The 17,497-nt window shown below is 49.2% G+C and overlaps 1 protein-coding gene and 1 long non-coding RNA gene across 4 annotated transcripts in view; both read right to left on the reverse strand.

The window, feature by feature from the left end:
- LOC309376285 overlaps nucleotides 1-17,497 on the reverse strand; it is an 85,699-nt gene that overhangs the window by 10,187 nt on the left and 58,015 nt on the right. The gene's annotated exons all lie outside the window — the stretch shown is intronic.
- The window catches only part of PPP1R13L (protein phosphatase 1 regulatory subunit 13 like), a gene marked incomplete at its 5' end in the record, with an annotated part of 56,710 nt that overhangs the window by 6,728 nt on the left and 32,485 nt on the right, over nucleotides 1-17,497 (reverse strand). For all 3 annotated transcript variants that reach the window (XM_081921969.1, XM_081921971.1, XM_081921970.1), the window contains 7 exons: nucleotides 3,299-3,465; nucleotides 5,716-5,849; nucleotides 8,258-8,395; nucleotides 9,295-9,845; nucleotides 12,766-13,162; nucleotides 14,716-14,813; nucleotides 16,679-16,777. In XM_081921969.1, the coding sequence (XP_081778095.1) occupies nucleotides 3,299-3,465; nucleotides 5,716-5,849; nucleotides 8,258-8,395; nucleotides 9,295-9,845; nucleotides 12,766-13,162; nucleotides 14,716-14,813; nucleotides 16,679-16,777 (1,584 nt within the window). The remainder of the gene's footprint in view (nucleotides 1-3,298; nucleotides 3,466-5,715; nucleotides 5,850-8,257; nucleotides 8,396-9,294; nucleotides 9,846-12,765; nucleotides 13,163-14,715; nucleotides 14,814-16,678; nucleotides 16,778-17,497) is intronic.

Here is a 17,497-nt window from a genome sequence, read left to right on the forward strand (position 1 = left end):
TCAATTCCACCATTGACAGGTAGGCTTGCTGTTCTCCTACCTGTCTTTTCAGAGGTCTTACTTCCCCTTTGATCTCCTCGACTTTTTTACACGCTTGCTCAGCTTTTTGGTTGGCTTCCGCAGCTAATTTATAGTTCTCTGCCGTAGCTCCTTGCAGTTTCTCAATAGCCTGGGTATGCTGGGAAACCTGATCTGATAACTTACTGATAGTAGATGTAGCTCTATCAATTTTAGATGATTGATCATCCACCTTTTTATTCAGAAGTGCCAATTGTTCCAAAATTTGTTTCAAGACTGGATCAGTTCCTCCAGTTGCCATATCTTCTGTGGCAAGCGTTTCAGCTTCTTCCTCCTGCGCTGTCAACACAGTTGGTACAGAGGATCTGCGTTGATGAATTAACGTTGTTTGAACAAGCTGCCCAGCTCTCTTATCTTTTTCTTTAGCTTCCTTAGCTTTAGCTGCTCTTGTTTTCCCTGGGCCACTCATTCCCCAGCTGCCTCTGTTCAAGGTCAAATAGTCTTTCAATCCATGAGAAAGGCAAGTCCAGAATGTAAACAATTAAACCACAAAAAATCTCAATATAGTACAGTTCCCAGACCTCTATACCTCCGCAAATCCACTAGGGGGGGTGTTTCATAGGAAGGAAAGTTTCTTTTCCACCATCAAAGTTCCTATTTCAACTTTTATAGTCCCCAAGTTCGAAAAGGAGGCTTCCAGATAAATCTGTTTCAAGATATTGCCACAAGGTGACAGAAAGGTTCCAGTATCAGTATTAAAGCGAAAATGTATCCATCAATGCGACAATTTTTACTTCAAAGAAAGTTTCAACAGCCTGACAGTTCTCCTTTGCAACACTGGCAGTCCGACAGCTCGGTTATCCCCTTTAACTCCACATCGCTCCACAGCAGGGGGAAGGTTCCGTAGCAAAATAAACCAAAAAAAATATTAATCCTTCAATCCTTTTAATTTCTAGAAACACAGTCTATTGATGCCCCTTCGTACTGCTTTCAGAGTCTCTTTTTAAGCGCTTCAGCCCACATCGAATTCTTTGCTTTGCTCTGATTAGCAGGATCGGGAGACGGACTTCCTGTTACTCGCCTCCCGTTTTCAGCCGAATTAAATAAATTTAAGTCAATCTTTAGTACCCCTTACTCACGGGTAAATTGCAGCCAATTCCGATGTTTTTCAAGAAGAAAGGTCGACGCTCATCAGCAGCAGCAGCGCGGCTTCACTTCCGCGAAAAGAGCGATGAACTCACAGCGCCGCTCCCCCTTTCACGCTCCGGAGCCTCTTACGAGGTCCCTTCTCCGTTTCTGGGGGGGCTTCTGGCACCCGCCGAGTCCCACGGCCGCAGGCTCGCTCTGCCTGCGGTTTATCTTAATGGGTCTCCGCTTTGCCGCAGCGGACGACCCTTTTTCGCGGAGCCCCTCTTCACAGGGTAAAGAGGACCGCCATTGCCGTTTTGCGCCACCTCCGGAAGTCCAAACCTCTCCATTCTGAAGGAAATCAGCCCTGAGTGCTCACTGGAAGGACAGATCCTGAAGCTGAGGCTCCAAGACTTTGGCCACCTCATGAGAAGAGAAGACTCCCTGGAAAAGACCCTGATGTTGGGAAAGATGGAGGGCCCAAGGAGAAGGGGACGGCAGAGGACGAGATGGTGGGACAGTGTTCTCGAAGCTACCAGCATGAGTTTGACCAAACTGCGGGAGGCAGTGGAAGACAGGAGTGCCTGGCGTGCTCTGGTCCAGGGGGTCACAAAGAGGCGGACACGACTAAACAACAACAACATGCTCTGCCAGGCACCCCCAAACTCAGCCCTCCAGCTGTTTTGAAACTACAATTCCCATCATCCCTGACCACTGGTGCTATTAGCTAGGGATGATGGGAGTTGTAGTCCCAAAACAGCTGGAGGGAAACCGGGGTGGGTAGAGAGTTGCCCTTGTGCTCAGGGGTCCTGTTTGAGAGTTTCCACTTTGGGGGAACCTCATTGGCCACTGAGAGAAGAGGACATTGAAGCAGATGGGCCTGATCCAGCAGACATGCTCTTGGTATGTCTGCATGGAACCTCCAGGTCCAGGAGCAGTCTATCCAGATCCCCAGGTTCTTAGGGGTATGTGGTCACCGTGAGGGCAGGAGGCTGGACTAGATGGGCCCCCTTTGGCCTGATCCAACAGCTTCTCCCCACAGCTCAGAGACCCATAGCCCGTTTGTTTGTTTGTTTTGCCCCATCTGGGAAAAATCGCCAGACTAAATTTGCAGCTGCGATATGTATAATTTAGGACATGGAAATGTTTTGCAGCTGTGTGGCACAGGACTTTCCGGTGCATCCACACAGAAACATATCATTTTACTTCAGCTCGCTTGTGGAAACAGCTCAGAGGCAGTGAAAGAAGGAAAGCAACAGGAGGAGGAGGAGGAGGAAGAAGAAGAAGAAGAAGAAGAAGAAGAAGAAGAAGAAGAAGAAGAAGAAGAAGAAGAAGAAGAAGAAGAAGAAGAAGAAGAATAGTAGTAGTAGTAGTAGTATGGATTTGATATCCCGCTTCATCACTACCCGAAGGAGTCTCAAAGCAGCTAACATTCTCCTTTCCCTTCCTCCCCCACAACAAACACTCTGTGACGTGAGTGGGGCTGAGAGACTTCAGAGAAGTGTGACTGGCCCAAGGTCACCCAGCAGCTGCATGTGGAGGAGCGGAGACGCGAACCCGGTTCCCCAGATTACAAATCTACCGCTCTTAACCACTACACCACACTGGAACTATTAGAAATGACTATCAAAAGCAGCAGAGATATGAGATGGTCAGAGCCCACCCCTGAACTCAAAGCATGGGAAGCCCCAGCAAAAGATTTATAATTCAGCAGAATATTTGGATTACCTATATGAAATGTATATGTATAATTTTCCAATCTTAAGGAAATCAACCCTGAGTGCTCACTGGAAGGACAGATCCTGAAGCTGAGGCTCCAATACTTTGGCCACCTCATGAGAAGATGGAGGGCACAAGGAGAAGGGGCTGACAGAAGATGAGATGGTGGGACACTGTTCTCGAAGCTATCAGCATGAGTTTGACCAAACTGCGGGAGGCAGTGGAAGACAGGAGTGCCTGGCGTGCTCTGGTCCAGGGGGTCATGAAGAGGCGGACACGACTAAACGACTAAACAACAATATGTATAATTTGGAATATTTAATGTGATTTGAGTGGATTGTTAAAATGGAAAATTTAATACAAGTTACTATTATTTTATTTTTTAAAAAAGGACTTCCTGGTGCCTTTCCCATGTGCCCTCCTGCCGCCTCACCTGCCAGGTAGCTGAAGCAGTCGCTGTAGCCCTCACGGTACGGGTCGCACTTCTCAATGGCCATGCTGCCGTCGCTGAAAGTGGTGGCGAAAATGGCCGCTCCGTGCTTGACCAGGGCTACGCAGATGGCCGTGTCGTTGCAGGAGGCAGCGCAGTGCAGGGGTGTCCTGGGAAAGAGAGGGGGGGAAACACCCAAGCTCAGTTAAGGTGTGTGTGTGTGTGTGTGCCCTGTTCGTGGCGGACGGGTGTGGGGGACTCCCTGGTCCTGAATGGGGTAACCGTGTCCCTGAAGAACCAAGTGCGCAACCTGGGAGTCATTTTGGACTCACAGCTGTCCATGGAGGCGCAGGTTAATTCTGTGTCCAGGGTGGCTGTCTACCAGCTCCATCTGGTACGCAGGATGAGACTCTACCTGCCCACGGACTGTCTCGCCAGAGTGGTGCATTCTCTGGTTATCTCTCGCTTTGACTACTGCACTGCGCTCTACGTGGGGCTACCTTTGAAGGTGAGCTGGAAACTGCAATTAATCCAGAATGCGGCAGCTAGACTGGTGACTGGGAGTGGCCGCCGAAACCACATAACACCAGTCGTGAAAGACCTACACTGGCTCCCAGTACGTTTCCGAGCACAATTCAAAGTGTTGGTGTTGACCTTTAAAGCCCTAAATGGCCTCGGTCCAGTATATCTGAAGGAGCGTCTCCACCCCCATCATTCAGCTCGGACACTGAGGTCCAGTTCTGAGGGCCTTCTGGCGGTTCCCTCATTGCGAGAAGCGAGGTTACAGGGAACCAGGCAGAGAGCCTTCTCGGTGGTGGCTGCCGCCCTGTGGAACGCTCTCCCTTCAGATGTGAAGGAAATAAGCAGCTATCCTATCTTTAAAAGACATCTGAAGGCAGCCCTGTTTAGGGAAGTTTTTAATATTTAATGCTGTACTGTTTTTAACATTTGATTGGGAGCCGCCCAGAGTGGCTGGGGAAACTCAGCCAGATGGGCGGGGTATTAATAATAATAATAATAATAATAATAATAATAATAATAATTTAACTGCAATTCCTGCATTGCTGGGGTTGGACTAGATGGCCACTAGGGTTCCCTTCCAGCTCTACAGTTCTGTGGTTCTGCAGCTTCCTCCTGGGGGATGGCGGGAATGTAGGGAGAGAAGGAAGCTGTGGAGCATTGCAGCTGCACTTCCTACCTTCCCCCAGGGAATAGCTGCAGCCCGATTGCTGACAAAAGCCAAGGGCTTGCCAGGATAGAACACCTGTGCTCAGAGATCCGCACTCGCTGCCAGGTTGAAGGTGTTAATAACTAGTACACAAACCGGTTTGTCTGCGAGATCACTTCACCCCACAAACACCCACTCAGGTCGGTGGATCTGGCCCTGTCCCAGGTGCCCCATATTCTCCGTTCTGCATTTGTAGATGGCTTACTGTGGCAGTGCTTACACTTCAGAACTCCCTGCCTCATGATAAGACAGGCGCCTTTGCTGTAAAGCCCTTTCGGCACTTGCTAGAAACGTCCTTGTTTAGACAAGCCCACCCGGCTGCTCAGAAAACTGGGCCATTTTTTCTTTTTAGACGATTGTTATTGTAACTTTTATTATTATTTTAGGACGCGGGTGGCGCTGTGGGTTAAACCACAGAGCCTAGGTCTTGCCGATCAGAAGGTCAAGAGTTCGAATCCCCGCGACGGGGTGAGCTGCTGTTGCTCGGTCCCTGCTCCTGCCAACCTAGCAGTTCGAAAGCACGTCAAAGTGCAAGTAGATAAATAGGTACCGCTCTGGCGGGAAGGTAAACGGCGTTTTCGTGCGCTGCTCTGGTTCGCCGGAAGTGGCTTAGTCATACTGGCCACATGACCCGGAAGCTGTACACTGGCTCCCTAGGCCCATAGAGCGAGAAGAGCACCGCAACCCCAGAGTCGGCCACGACTGAACCTAATGGTCAGGGGTCCATTTACCTTTACAGTGGTACCTCGGGTTACATACGCTTCAGGTTACATACGCTTCAGGTTACAGACTCCGCTAACCCAGAAATTGTGCTTCAGGTTAAGAACTTTGCTTCAGGATAAGAACAGAAATCGGGCTCCAGCGGCACGGTGGCAGCAGGAGGCCCCATTAGCTAAAGTGGTGCTTCAGGTTAAGAACAGTTTCAGGTTGAAAACGGACCTCCAGAACGAATTAAGTACTTAACCTGAGGTACCACTGTACTATTATTATTTTATTTATTACATATGTACACCTTCCTATACCTGAAGGGTGGTTCACAACATAAAATTATGCTCTCTAAAAGACACAGAACGCATAATGAAAATGAAAAACAAGGAAAACCCAAGAATCCTAAGAGCAACAATTTAATTGTTTTAGCTTCTTTTAGTAAACTGCTTTGAGGATTTTTGGATAAATAAAAAAAGAAGCTCACCATCCATGGCTGTCCGGGGAGTTGACGTTGGCCCCAATGTTGATCAGGTAGTCCACGATGTTGTAGTTGGCACCGCAGATGGCATTGTGGAGAGCAGTGATGCCCTCGTCGTTGGGCTGACTCGGGTCGTTCAGCTGGGGGGAGAAGCAGGAGAATGCACTTTTGGAGGGTCCGTGTGCTTGTGTGTGCTTCAGCTCCCATGGTTTCATTTTACTTATGATAATAATCCTATACCGCTACAGTGGTACCTTGGTTCTCAAACGCCTTAGTTCTCAAATGCCTTGGTTCCCAAACGCCGTAAACCCAGAAGTCTTCCAGTTTTCAAATGTTTTTCTGAAACCAAACATCCAATGCGGCGGTCGGCTATTGTTTCCGCGGCGCCTGCACCAATCAGAAGCTGCTCCTTGGTTTTCGAACATTTCGGAAGTCAAATGAGCTTCCAGAATGGATTACGTTTGGCGCTTTCGTTTTTGCTATTTATTTGGTGTTTTTGTTTTTGAGGCTTTTTCATTTAATTTGTTTTTGCGACTGTGTGGAACCCAGTTCAGCTACTGACTGATTGTGTGACTGTGTAAATGGATACGAGCCCCCCATCCAAACAATGACTATCATCAGTGCAAGTAAGAAAAAAATTATTATTTTTATTATCTACAATACTGTCTTATTTATTTTATAGTACAGTACATTGATTATTGCTTTCATTTTATGGATCCATGGTCTCGTTAAATAGTAAAATTCATGTTCAATTGCTGTTTTAGGGGTTATTTTAAAAAATCTGGAACGGTTTGATCCGTTTTGCATTACTTTCTATGGGAACGTGTGCCTTGGTTTTGGAATGCTTTGGTTTTGGAATGGACTTCCAGAAACGATTCAGTTTGAGAACCAAGGTGCCACAGTATTCATTAAAAAGATATCAGAGTCACAAAAGTCCTATGACAAAAACCACGTGAATATATTATGGTCTGAGAAAAGGTGACCTAGAAGGGATGTGATGGAAGCTCATCAAACTACACATGGCACTGAAAAAGTGGAGAAATTAAAGGCGTGTCAGAAGCAACATGAGTTTATAAAACGATGCATGCCAAGGAGAAAGAAGGGAAAGGATTCCCTGCCTCTCTCCTGGACTTGTGGACATTCAAGGACGTTGGAAGATTCAGGACCGATAAAATAAAATCCTTCTTCACGCAGTGCAAACTGTGGAACTCCCTGCCACTTGAGAAGAGGCTGTTGGGCCAGGCCAAAAGGGGCCTATCTGGTCCAGCGGCCTGTTCTCACAGGGTCCGACCAGAGGCCCAAAGAGAAACCAGCGATCAGGATTCGAACACAAGAGTAACTCTCCCCTCCTGCGGTTTCTAGCAATGCATTGTTGCCTTCTGCTAAGGAGACTGAATACAGCCATTGTGGCTAGAAGCCGTCAATAGCCCTCCATGAATTTGTGCAGTCCTCTTTTAAAGCCATCTAGATTGGTAGCCTGTTGTCTTTGTCCATGGAGTTTTCTTGGCAGGGATACTGGAGTGGCTTGCTGGTTCCTGCTACAGGAAATGAGGGTGAAAGAGGAGAGCGCAAAATATGGTCTGAAGCTCAACATCAAAAAAACTAAGATCGTGGCCACTGGTCCCATCACCTCCTGGCAAATAGAAGGGGAAGAAATGGAGGCAGTGAGAGATTTTACTTTCTTGGGCTCCATGATCACTGCAGATGGTGACAGCAGACACGAAATTAAAAGATGCCTGCTTCTTGGGAGAAAGGTGATGGCAAACCTAGACAGAATCTTAAAAAGCAGAGACATCACCTTGCCAACAAAAGTCCGTATAGTTCAAGCTCTGGTTTTCCCAGTAGTGATGTATGGAAGTGAGAGCTGGACCATCAAGAAGGCTGATGGCCAAAGAATGGCTGCTTTTGAATTATGGGTCTGGAGGAGACTCTTGAGAGTCCCATGGACTGCAAGAAGATCAAACCTCTCCATTCTGAAGGAAATCAGCCCTGAGTGCTCACTGGAAGGACAGATCCTGAAGCCGAGGCTCCAAGACTTTGGCCATCTCATGAGAAGAGAAGACTCTCTGGAAAAGACCCTGAGGTTGGGTAAGATGGAGGGCACAAGGAGAAGGCGACAGCAGAGGACGAGATGGTGGGACAGTGTTCTCGAAGCTACCAGCATGAGTTTGACCAAACTGCGGAAGGCAGTGGAAGACAGGAGTGCCTGCCGTGCTCTGGTCCAGGGGGTCACAAAGAGGTGTTTTTTTAATTTCGTGGCTGCTGTCACCATCTGCAGTGATCATGGATCCCAAGAAAGTAAAATCTCTCACTGCCTCCATTTCCTCCCCTTCTATTTGCCAGAAGGTGATGGGACCAGTGGCCACGATCTTCGTTTTTTTGATGTTGAGCTTCAGACCATATTTTGCGCTCTCCTCTTTCACCCTCACTAAAAGGTTCTTTAATTCCTCCTCACTTCCTACTGTCAATGTTGTGTCATCTGCATATCTGAGGTTGTTGATATTTTTGGTTGTCCCCAAAGATAAGCCCCCCCCCAAAAAAAACTCACCTCCTTCATGGCTTCCTTCACGACTTCCAACTCGCCGGTCAGGGCTGCATCCAGCAGCAGCACCAGGGGGTTGAGTCGCGCCCTCTTTGACAGCCGCTTCCGTGGGGAGGACGCCTTGCGCAGCACCGAACGCTTCTCCTGTTGAATGGCAGACGACAGGCAGCCATCAGCAGGGAGGCCAACAACCCACACACAGCCAGTCCCCACTCCCTCTGCCTTTTGAAGCCAAAACTCCATCCAGCGTGTTGTTTTTTTAAAGGCCACAAGTGCCTCTGAGCAGGTGCAGAGCGCTCTCTAGTCAATAACTACAGCACAACTACAGTGGTACCTCGCAAGACGAATGCCTCGTAAGACGAAAAACTCGCAAGACAAAAGAGTTTTTCGTTTTTTGAGTTGCTTCACAAGACGAATTTCCCTATGGGCTTGCTTCGCAAGACGAAAACGTCTTGCAAGTTTGTTTCCTTTTTCTTAAAACCGTTAATACCCAGGGTGCATTGCTTGAAGAGGTGCAGTTGCGACTTGACTTCGAGGAGCCTTTTTTGAGGTTTCCCATGGAAATCCGTGCGTCGCAAGACGAAAAATTCGCAAGATGAAAAAACTCGCAGAACAAATTAATTTCGTCTTGCGAGGTACCACTGTACCGGGGACAGCCAGGGAATGGGTTCGAGGTCTGGTTTAGTCTCTTTGACTCCATTTATTATTATTATTTAAATTTATATACCGCCCTATACCCACAGGTCTCAGGGTGGTTCACAAGGTAAAATTACAATATAAAAACACAAAACACATCAACAAAACAGAAACAGAAACAGCCGAATAGCTCCATGAAACAGTTAAAAACATTTTTTTAAAAAAATACAATTAAAAAGCAGTTTAAAAGAAGTGTTTATCTTGCTGAGCCTCAGAAATTTCATAAATAATGATGATAATACTACAGCCCTTGGTCCCACCCACTTTCGGCCCTGCCCACCACCCATATGCGGACCCCAGAAGCTTGCCCACAAGGCAATGCGGCCCCAGCCCTGCAATAGACCTACCGGACTGGGCAAAGGACTGAAGCTCACGGGGCTCTCTGGCAGAGGCGGAGGCGGGATGGGGGGTGCCGGCATTGGTGGCAGGGGGGCTGCTGGAATGGGGGCCACGACAGCCCCAGGCGCCTTCTGTTCCATGGCCTCGGTGATGGGCGAGAGCTCCGCCTGCGGGGATGCTTCTCCGGCCAAGCCAGCGTCCTCTTTGCGGGGATGGTGGTGGAAGAGGCGACTGATGATCTGGCGGTACTGGTTCTTGTGGGTGGGGGGCAAGACGGGGCCGGGACACTGCTCCATGGATCCACGGCGTTTCAGGGGCCGGGGCATCTCGGCCAGGACCCGCGCCACCTCCTCAAACTCGGGCACTTTCTGGGCCTCGGGGGGCAGCAGAGGCTGGAGGCGGGTGGGGCTCAGAGGCCGGGGGACCTCTTCCGCTTCGGCCGGCTCCCCTCCTGGAAGGAGGTTCTCCAACTCAGCCTCTGCGTCGCCCGCGGTCAAGACGATGGGGACGATGCGGACAGGCTCGGACGGGGGGCTGGCCGCTTTGGCGACACCATTCCCTGGAAGAGAAAGAAGAGAGGGGTCACCACCGGGGATGCCGTTCCTAGGGAAGGGAGCGCTTCCTGGAAAACGAATGCTGGAGTTGCGGCGTCGGAAGGGACCCCTGGGGTCATCCAGTCCAACCCGCTGCAATGCAGGAATCTCAGCGAAAACATCCGTGACAGATGGCCGTCCAACCTCTGCTTAAAAACCTCCAAGGAGGGAGAGTCTACAAGCTCCCAAGGGAGGCCGTTCTACTGCCAAACGGCTCTTCCGTTCAGAAAGTTATTCCTGATGTTTTGTCAGAATCTCCTTTCTCATACAGGGGAACCTCGGTTTTCGAACATCTCCGTTGGCGAACGTTTTGGAACCCGAACGCCAAAAACCGGAAGTAACAGCTTCGGTTTTCGAACGATTCTCAGAAGCTTCCGCACAGATTCCGTTTTGAGTTTCCCTATTGTATTGTGGCTTCCACTTTTATTTTTTTGTTTTTGAACATTTTGGAAGTCGAACGGTCTTCCAGAATGGATTATGTTCGAAAACCGAGGTTCCACTGTACGGTCATACCTCTTGTTACTTTCGGTTCAGGTTATGTTCTTTCAGGATACATCTCACAGCGACCCGGAAGTAACAGAACGGGTTACTTCCGGGTTTTGCTGCTCGCACAGACGCTCAAAATGACGTCACGCGCATGCGCAGAAGCGGCAAATCGCGACCCGCTCACGAGCAGACGTAGGTTGCGTTCTGCTCATGTTGCGAACAGGGCTCTGGAACGGATTCCGTTTGCAACCAGAGGTACCACTGTAACTTCAATTCATTGGTTCGGGTCCTTCTCTCTAGAGCGGCGGAAAACGAGCTTTCTCCATCCTCCATGGGGCAGCCCTTCAGATACGTGAAGATGGCTCTCCTATCTCCTCTCAAGTCTCCTCTTTCCCAGGCTAAACAGACCCAACTCCTTCAACCGTTCCTCATCAGGCTTGGTTTCCAGACCCTTGATCATCTTGGTTGCCCACCTCTGCCCACCTTCCAGCTTGTCAACATCCTTCCTAAATTGCTATGCCCTGAATTGGACACAGTATTCCAGGTGTGGTCTGACTAAGGCAGAAGATGTAGGGGTGCAGATATCCAGAGTGTGGGGGTCAGGTGGGATTGCTATGAGGAATTATGAAATATGGAGCAAGCCATTGTGTCAGCGATGAAAGCATTGCGTTGACTGGGTTTGATTCATTGACAATAATTTCTGATCAAATCCCACAAGCCTCTGCACCTCTGCCATTTGCTTTCTCTACACCTGACAAGCACATATAAGCATTCTAAATACACAAGACCAGTTGCCGGTTGCTTCATCAGGCATCCTGGGTCATAAAGATAGAAGGTAGCTTTGATGTAGTTTAATCTTTAGATAGATCTTAAGGGCCAGGAAAAGAGTTCACAAGGAGATGGTAAATACTGCCATTCCTTCCTCTCCAGTTTATTCTTAGAATCATAGAATCATAGAATAGAATCATAGAGTTGGAAGAGACCACAAGGGCCATCGAGTCCAACCCCCTGCCAAGCAGGAAACACCATCAGAGCACTCCTGACATATGGTTGTCAAGCCTCTGCTTAAAGACCTCCAAAGAAGGAGACTCCACCACACTCCTGGGCAGCAAATTCCACTGTCAAACAGCTCTTACTGTCAGGAAGTTCTTCCTAATGTTTAGGTGGAATCTTCTTTCTTGTAGTTTGGAACCATTGCTCCGTGTCCGCTTCTCTGGAGCAGCAGAAAACAACCTTTCTCCCTCCTCTATGTGACATCCTTTTATATATTTGAACATGGCTATCATATCACCCCTTAACCTCCTCTTCTCCAGGCTAAACATGCCCAGCTCCCTTAGCCGTTCCTGTTTATGACCTCCGGGGTTTTGCTGAATGCATTCCGCCTTTTATTCCTATTTTATTTACTCTGAACTACATATGCATGCTCAAGTAGGAAACAGTTTCTTTGTAGTTAAAAGAATTTCTTCTGATCTGACTTTGTCCCAAGTGGTTTTTTTTGAAATGCTCAGAGGAAATCTGATTGGTTCTTACGAACACTGTGTAAAAGGTTCTTTTGTGAATAAAACGACCTGGGCTGAGGGGTGGACAGGATTACGGTATTATTATTGTCCGTATAGTTGAAGCTATGGTTTTCCCAGTAGTGATGTATGGAAGCGAGAGCTGGACCATAAAGAAGGCTGATCGCCGAAGAATGGATGCTTTTGAATTCTGGTGCTGGAGGAGACTCTTGAGAGTCCCATGGACTGCAAGAAGATCCAACCTCTCCATTCTGAAGGAAATCAGCCCTGAGTGCTCACTGGAAGGACATATCCTGAACCTGAGGCTCCAATATTTTGGCCACCTCATGAGAAGAGAAGATTCCCTGGAAAAGACCCTGATGCACAAGGAGAAGGGGATGACAGAGGACGAGATGGTGGGACAGTTTTCTCGAAGCAACCAGCATGAGTTTGACCAAACTGTGGGAGGCAGTGGAAGACAGGAGTGCCTGGCGTGCTCTGGTCCAGGGGATCATGAAGAGTCGGACACAACTAAATGACTAAACAACAACAACACATATGGATGCTCAAGTAGGAAATAGTTTCTTTGTAGTTAAAAGAATTTCTTCTGATCTGACTTTGTCCCACGTGGGGTTTTTTGAAATGCTCAGAGGAAATCTGATTGGTTCTTGCGAACACTGTGTAAAAAGTTCTTTTGTGAATAAAACGACCTGGACCGAGGGGTGGACAGGAGGTTTATTATTGGCACTCGTCCCAGAGTCTTGCTGGTCAAGCCTCGTGTGTATTTTATTAATCAGGGTCCTATCCTTCCTTGCTTTTGTAACGCTACATGAAGAGAGAGACAGAAGAGAGTTGATGCAGCCAAGAATACTATTAGCCTCTTTCGCTGTCGCGTGACGCTTACCTTCGCTCCCGAGCGAGGACATGCGCAGGTGGTGCTGGCTCTGGGGCAGAGTGGGCTGCATCAGCTGCTTGTGGAGGGAGCGGAGGAAAAGCGAGGAGCCCGGGGGCCCCTGGGGAAGGGGGAACTTCTGTCCAGCTGCCCCGTACTCCCAGAAGGCGTTCTGCAGCCGGAAGATCATGGAGAGCGGCAGGGGTTTGTGGCGCTTGGGGAGGCTGCCCTGCGGGTTCGGGGGCGGCATGGGGATGCGGGAGATGGGCTGCCAGTTGCGGGGCAGGGTTCCCGTCGGGTTGCTGGGGAGGGAGCGGCGGAAGGAGGTGTCTGGGCGGCGCTCGCTGGCAAGCGGGGAGACCTTGTAATTCCTGGGCAAGGTGGCGCTGTGCATCCCATAATGCTCCTCCTAGGGGAAAGGAAGCAAAGAGAAGTGAGACACCCCACGGCCCATGTAAGTCCCTGTTTTTGAAGTAGCCAAGTGCCCCTAAGAACCTAGATAGACTGCCCCTGGACCTGGAGGTTCCATAAAAACATACCGTATTTTTCGCCCAAAGGACGCACTTTTTCCCCTCCAAAAATGAAGGGGAAATGTGTGTCCTATGGGGCAAATGCAGGCTTTCGCTGAAGCCTGGAGAGTGAGAGGGGTCGGTGCACACTGACCCCTCTCGCTCTCCAGGCTTCAGGAAGCTATCCGCAAGCCTTGGGAGCCCGGTGCGACTTCCCGCCGGGCTCCCTAGGCTTGCGGATGGCAGCCTGTTCTGGGGGCTGGGGTTGGGGGAAGCTCGGGCTTCCCCTGCCCCAGCCCCGCGCCTGGTGGGGGGGGGGGAAATAAAATTCTTTTCTTTATTCCCCCCCCAAAAAAACCCTAGGTGCACCCTATGGGGCGAAAAATACGGTAATCTATTTTTTAAAAAATGCTTTTTTATTGATTTTTCTTTAACAAAAACCAAACAAAAAACTACAATGAACTTCCACAATCTTATACACACTTATTTTCACAATGCTCTACTGAGCACGGACTTCCATAAAAACATAATCTAGTCCAGCCTCCTGTTCTCACGGTGACCAACCAAATGCCCAGGGAAACCTGCAAGAAGGATTTGAACAAATATCTAGCTATTACATTTTTCGTAAATCCGTATCCCCTCCCCTTACTTTAATTTGTCACCACCGCCCGTGATTTCAACCTGCCATTTGTCGCAGGGTTCCCCAATGAGCACCCTCCCCTGGAAAGTCTTCCTTGAGAGGTAGTGTCGTGTAGTGGTTAGAGCGCTGGACTAGGACCTGGGAGAGACCAGGGTTTGAATTCCCCCTCGGCCATGAAGCTCCCTGGGTGACCTTGGGCCAGCCTAACCTACCTCGCAGGGTGGTCGTGGAGAATTAAATGAGGAGGAGAACAAGAAAGGAAAAAAAGGTGGGATATCCGTGAAATGAGTAAACCCCACAGACCATAGCTGTCAACCGTCCCTTATTTGGCGGGAAAGTCCCTTATTCCAGCGCCGTGTCCCGCTGCTGTCCCTTATTGATGATGTCCCTTAAATTTCCCGGGTTTCAAAGGAAGCAGCTCCTCTCCCTCCCTCCCTGCTGGCCAGGGAGGAGGGAGGCTCCAACTGTGTTGCTTGGCTGCGTTGCTCGCCCAATAAGGAGTCTAAGAACAACTGGGGGGTGGAGCTTGCATGCCTTGTGCCAATCAAATCGACCGCGTTGCCTGGGGACTCGCCTTTGCTCAGCGCTTCCCAGCAGAGAGGCGACGGTGGTTTTCCTTGCTGCATCCCCTTTGCCGGGTTGCTGCGCTGTGGGAACCACCGCTTGAGGCTTTGTTTGGCTGCTGATTGACTAAAATCCCTTATTTTGGCTGCTGATCCCTTATTTTCGAGGCTGCTGGTCCCTTATTTTCAAATCTGTAAGTTGACAGCTATGCCACAGACCCAAAGGGGAGCCGCGCAGGCCCAAACCTACCTTGCTTGGCCCGATACCCCCGTCTAAACTTGATTCCCTCCATGGAGACAGCGGGACGCCTGCCGGGCTCTGGCGGAGCCCCATGTGGGTGTCTCCTCCTAAATGGGGGGTGGAAAAAGAGAGACTGATTGGGGACGGGGCGCCCAGTGCTGGATAAACCATTAAGCAAAATAAGCACTTACTTAGGGCATCGAGGAAAGAAGGGAGGCAACCATAGAAATATCCCATTGCCAGATTTTTACCATTAACGGCCAGAAATGGCTCAGCTGAGCATTCCTTTTCTCAGCTGAAGTCTATTAGAAACCCCAGCAAAACAACTAATGCGACAAGGCAAGTATAGGAGGAGATGTGTCATGCGAGATTGGCTTTGAGGATCTGACCAAAAGACATTGCAATGAGAAAAAGTAGGAGAAATGTTTTTCAAATATAAAGAAAATGGAAGTAATAATAATAATAATAATAATAATAATAATAATAATAATAATAATAATATATTTATACCCCGCCCTCCCAGGCCAGAGCCGGGCTCAGGGCGGCCAACACCAGTAAAATTACAATAAAAACATAATGTGGGGGGGGGGGACAATTTAAAATACAGGTTAAAATACAATTTAAAATGCAGCCTCATTTTAAAAGTAGCCCATAGATCAAAACCATAAGGGGAGGGAAACATAAGGGTCAGACTGAGTCCAAACCAAAGGCCAGGCGGAACAGCTCCGTCTTGCAGGCTCTGCGGAAAGATGTCAAGTCCTGCAGGGCCCTAGTCTCTTGTGACAGAGCGTTCCACCAAGTCGGGGCCAGTACTGAAAAGGCCCTGGCCCTAGTTGAGACCAATCTAATCACCTTGCGACTTGGGACCTCCAAAATGTTGTATTTTGTGGACCTTAAGGTCCTCTGCGGGGCATACCAGGAGAGGCGGTCCTGTAGGTACGTGGGTTCTAGGCATTGTTTTCCACCTTACTGTAAGTTTTAAAAAGGTAAAGGTAAAGGGACCCCTGACCATTAGGTTCAGTCGTGGCTGACACTGGGGTTGCGGCGCTCATCTCGCTTTATTGGCCGAGGGAGCCGGCGTACAGCTTCCAGGTCATGTGGCCAGCATGACTAAGCTGCTTCTGGCAAACCAGAGCAGCACACGGAAACGCCATTTACCTTCCCACCGGAGCGGTACCTATTTATCTACTTGCACTTTGACGTGCGTTTGAATTGCTAGGTTGGCAGGAGCAGGGACCGAGCAACGGGAGCTCACCCCGTCACGGGGATTCAAACTGCCAACCTTCTGATCGGCAAGTCCTAGGCTCTGTGGTTTAACCCACAGCGCCACCTGCATCCCATAGCATTATGTTTGGTAAAGGTAAAGAGACCCCTGACCATTAGGTCCAGTCGTGACCGACTCTGGGGTTGCGGCGCACATCTTGCTTTATTGGCCGAGGGAGTCGGCGTACAGCTTCCGGGTCATGTGGCCAGCATGACTAAGCCGCTTCTGGCAAACCAGAGCAGCGCAACGGAAACGCCATTTACCTTCCCGCTGGAGTGGTACCTATTTATCTACTTGCACTTTGACGTGCTTTTGAACTGCTAGGTGGGCAAGAGCAGGGACCGAGCAACGGGAACTCACCCCGTTGCAGGGATTCAAACCTCCGACCTTCTGATCGGCAAGTCCTAGGCTCTGTGGTTTAACCCACAGCGCCACCCGCGTCCCTACTGTAAGTTCTATTGAATCTCAAAAATTAAAATTTTATTTGACAGTTTATTATTGCCTATATTTTGAATTAGATATATATGTGGGGGCCTCTAAAGGTCTTAATCTGGTCCTGCGGATGCCCCAGCAGCGTGGCTTCTGCATCATGATGCCCGGGGGTGAAGCCCTTTCCTTGCCCCCCCCCGTGCCTCCCGCCTGCCCGCCCACTGACACATCAAGACGTCTCTTCCTCTCCGCCCTCCAGAGACCCCGGCCGACACTCACGCTCATAACCAACTGGGTGGGCCGCCTTCTTTTCATACGCCACGTCCAGGTCGGATTCGTTCCACCCTTTCTGCACCCTCCTCCGGATCACAAGGTCATCTGCAGAGAGGGAGATCTTCAGAGATCCACCAGAGGACCTTTCTCGGGGATACGCCGTTGCCATCCCTTGACCCAGAACCTCTGGCTCACCCCGTCTTTCCTGACCTTCCAGCCCAGCTGTTTCCAAAGCTTTTCAAGCCATTGTCCCCTTGAGCTCATCCCCAGTGCCCCCTAATATTATTATTATTATTATTATTATTATTATTATTATTATTATACCTGAAGGAGTGTCTCCACCTCCATCGTTCAGCCTGGACACCGAGGTCCAGCGCCGAGGGCCTTCTGGCAGTTCCCTCACTGAGAGAAGCCAAGTTACAGGGAACCAGGCAGAGGGCCTTCTTGGTGGTGGCACCTGCCCTGTGGAACGCCCTCCCACCAGATGTCAAAGAGAAAAACAACTACAAGATTTTTAGAAGACATCTGAAGGCAGCCCTGTTTAGGGAAGCTTTTAATGTTTGATGCATTACTGTATTTTAATATTCTGTTGGAAGCCGCCCAGAGTGGCTGGGGAATCCCAGCCAGGTGGGCTGGGTATAAATAATAATAATAATAATAATAATAATAATAATAATAATAATAATAATAATAATAATATCATCTATATACTGCCCTATACCCAGAGGTCTCAGGGCTGTTGACAGAACCCACCCTATAATATAAAGAAGCCACATTCAGAAAGCAATTTCATGACCCACCAAGGCTGATAACACAACAGAATTC

This window comes from Podarcis melisellensis (genome assembly GCF_964234715.1).
Source record: "Podarcis melisellensis genome assembly, chromosome: 8".
NCBI classification, from domain to species: Eukaryota; Metazoa; Chordata; class Lepidosauria; order Squamata; family Lacertidae; genus Podarcis; species Podarcis melisellensis.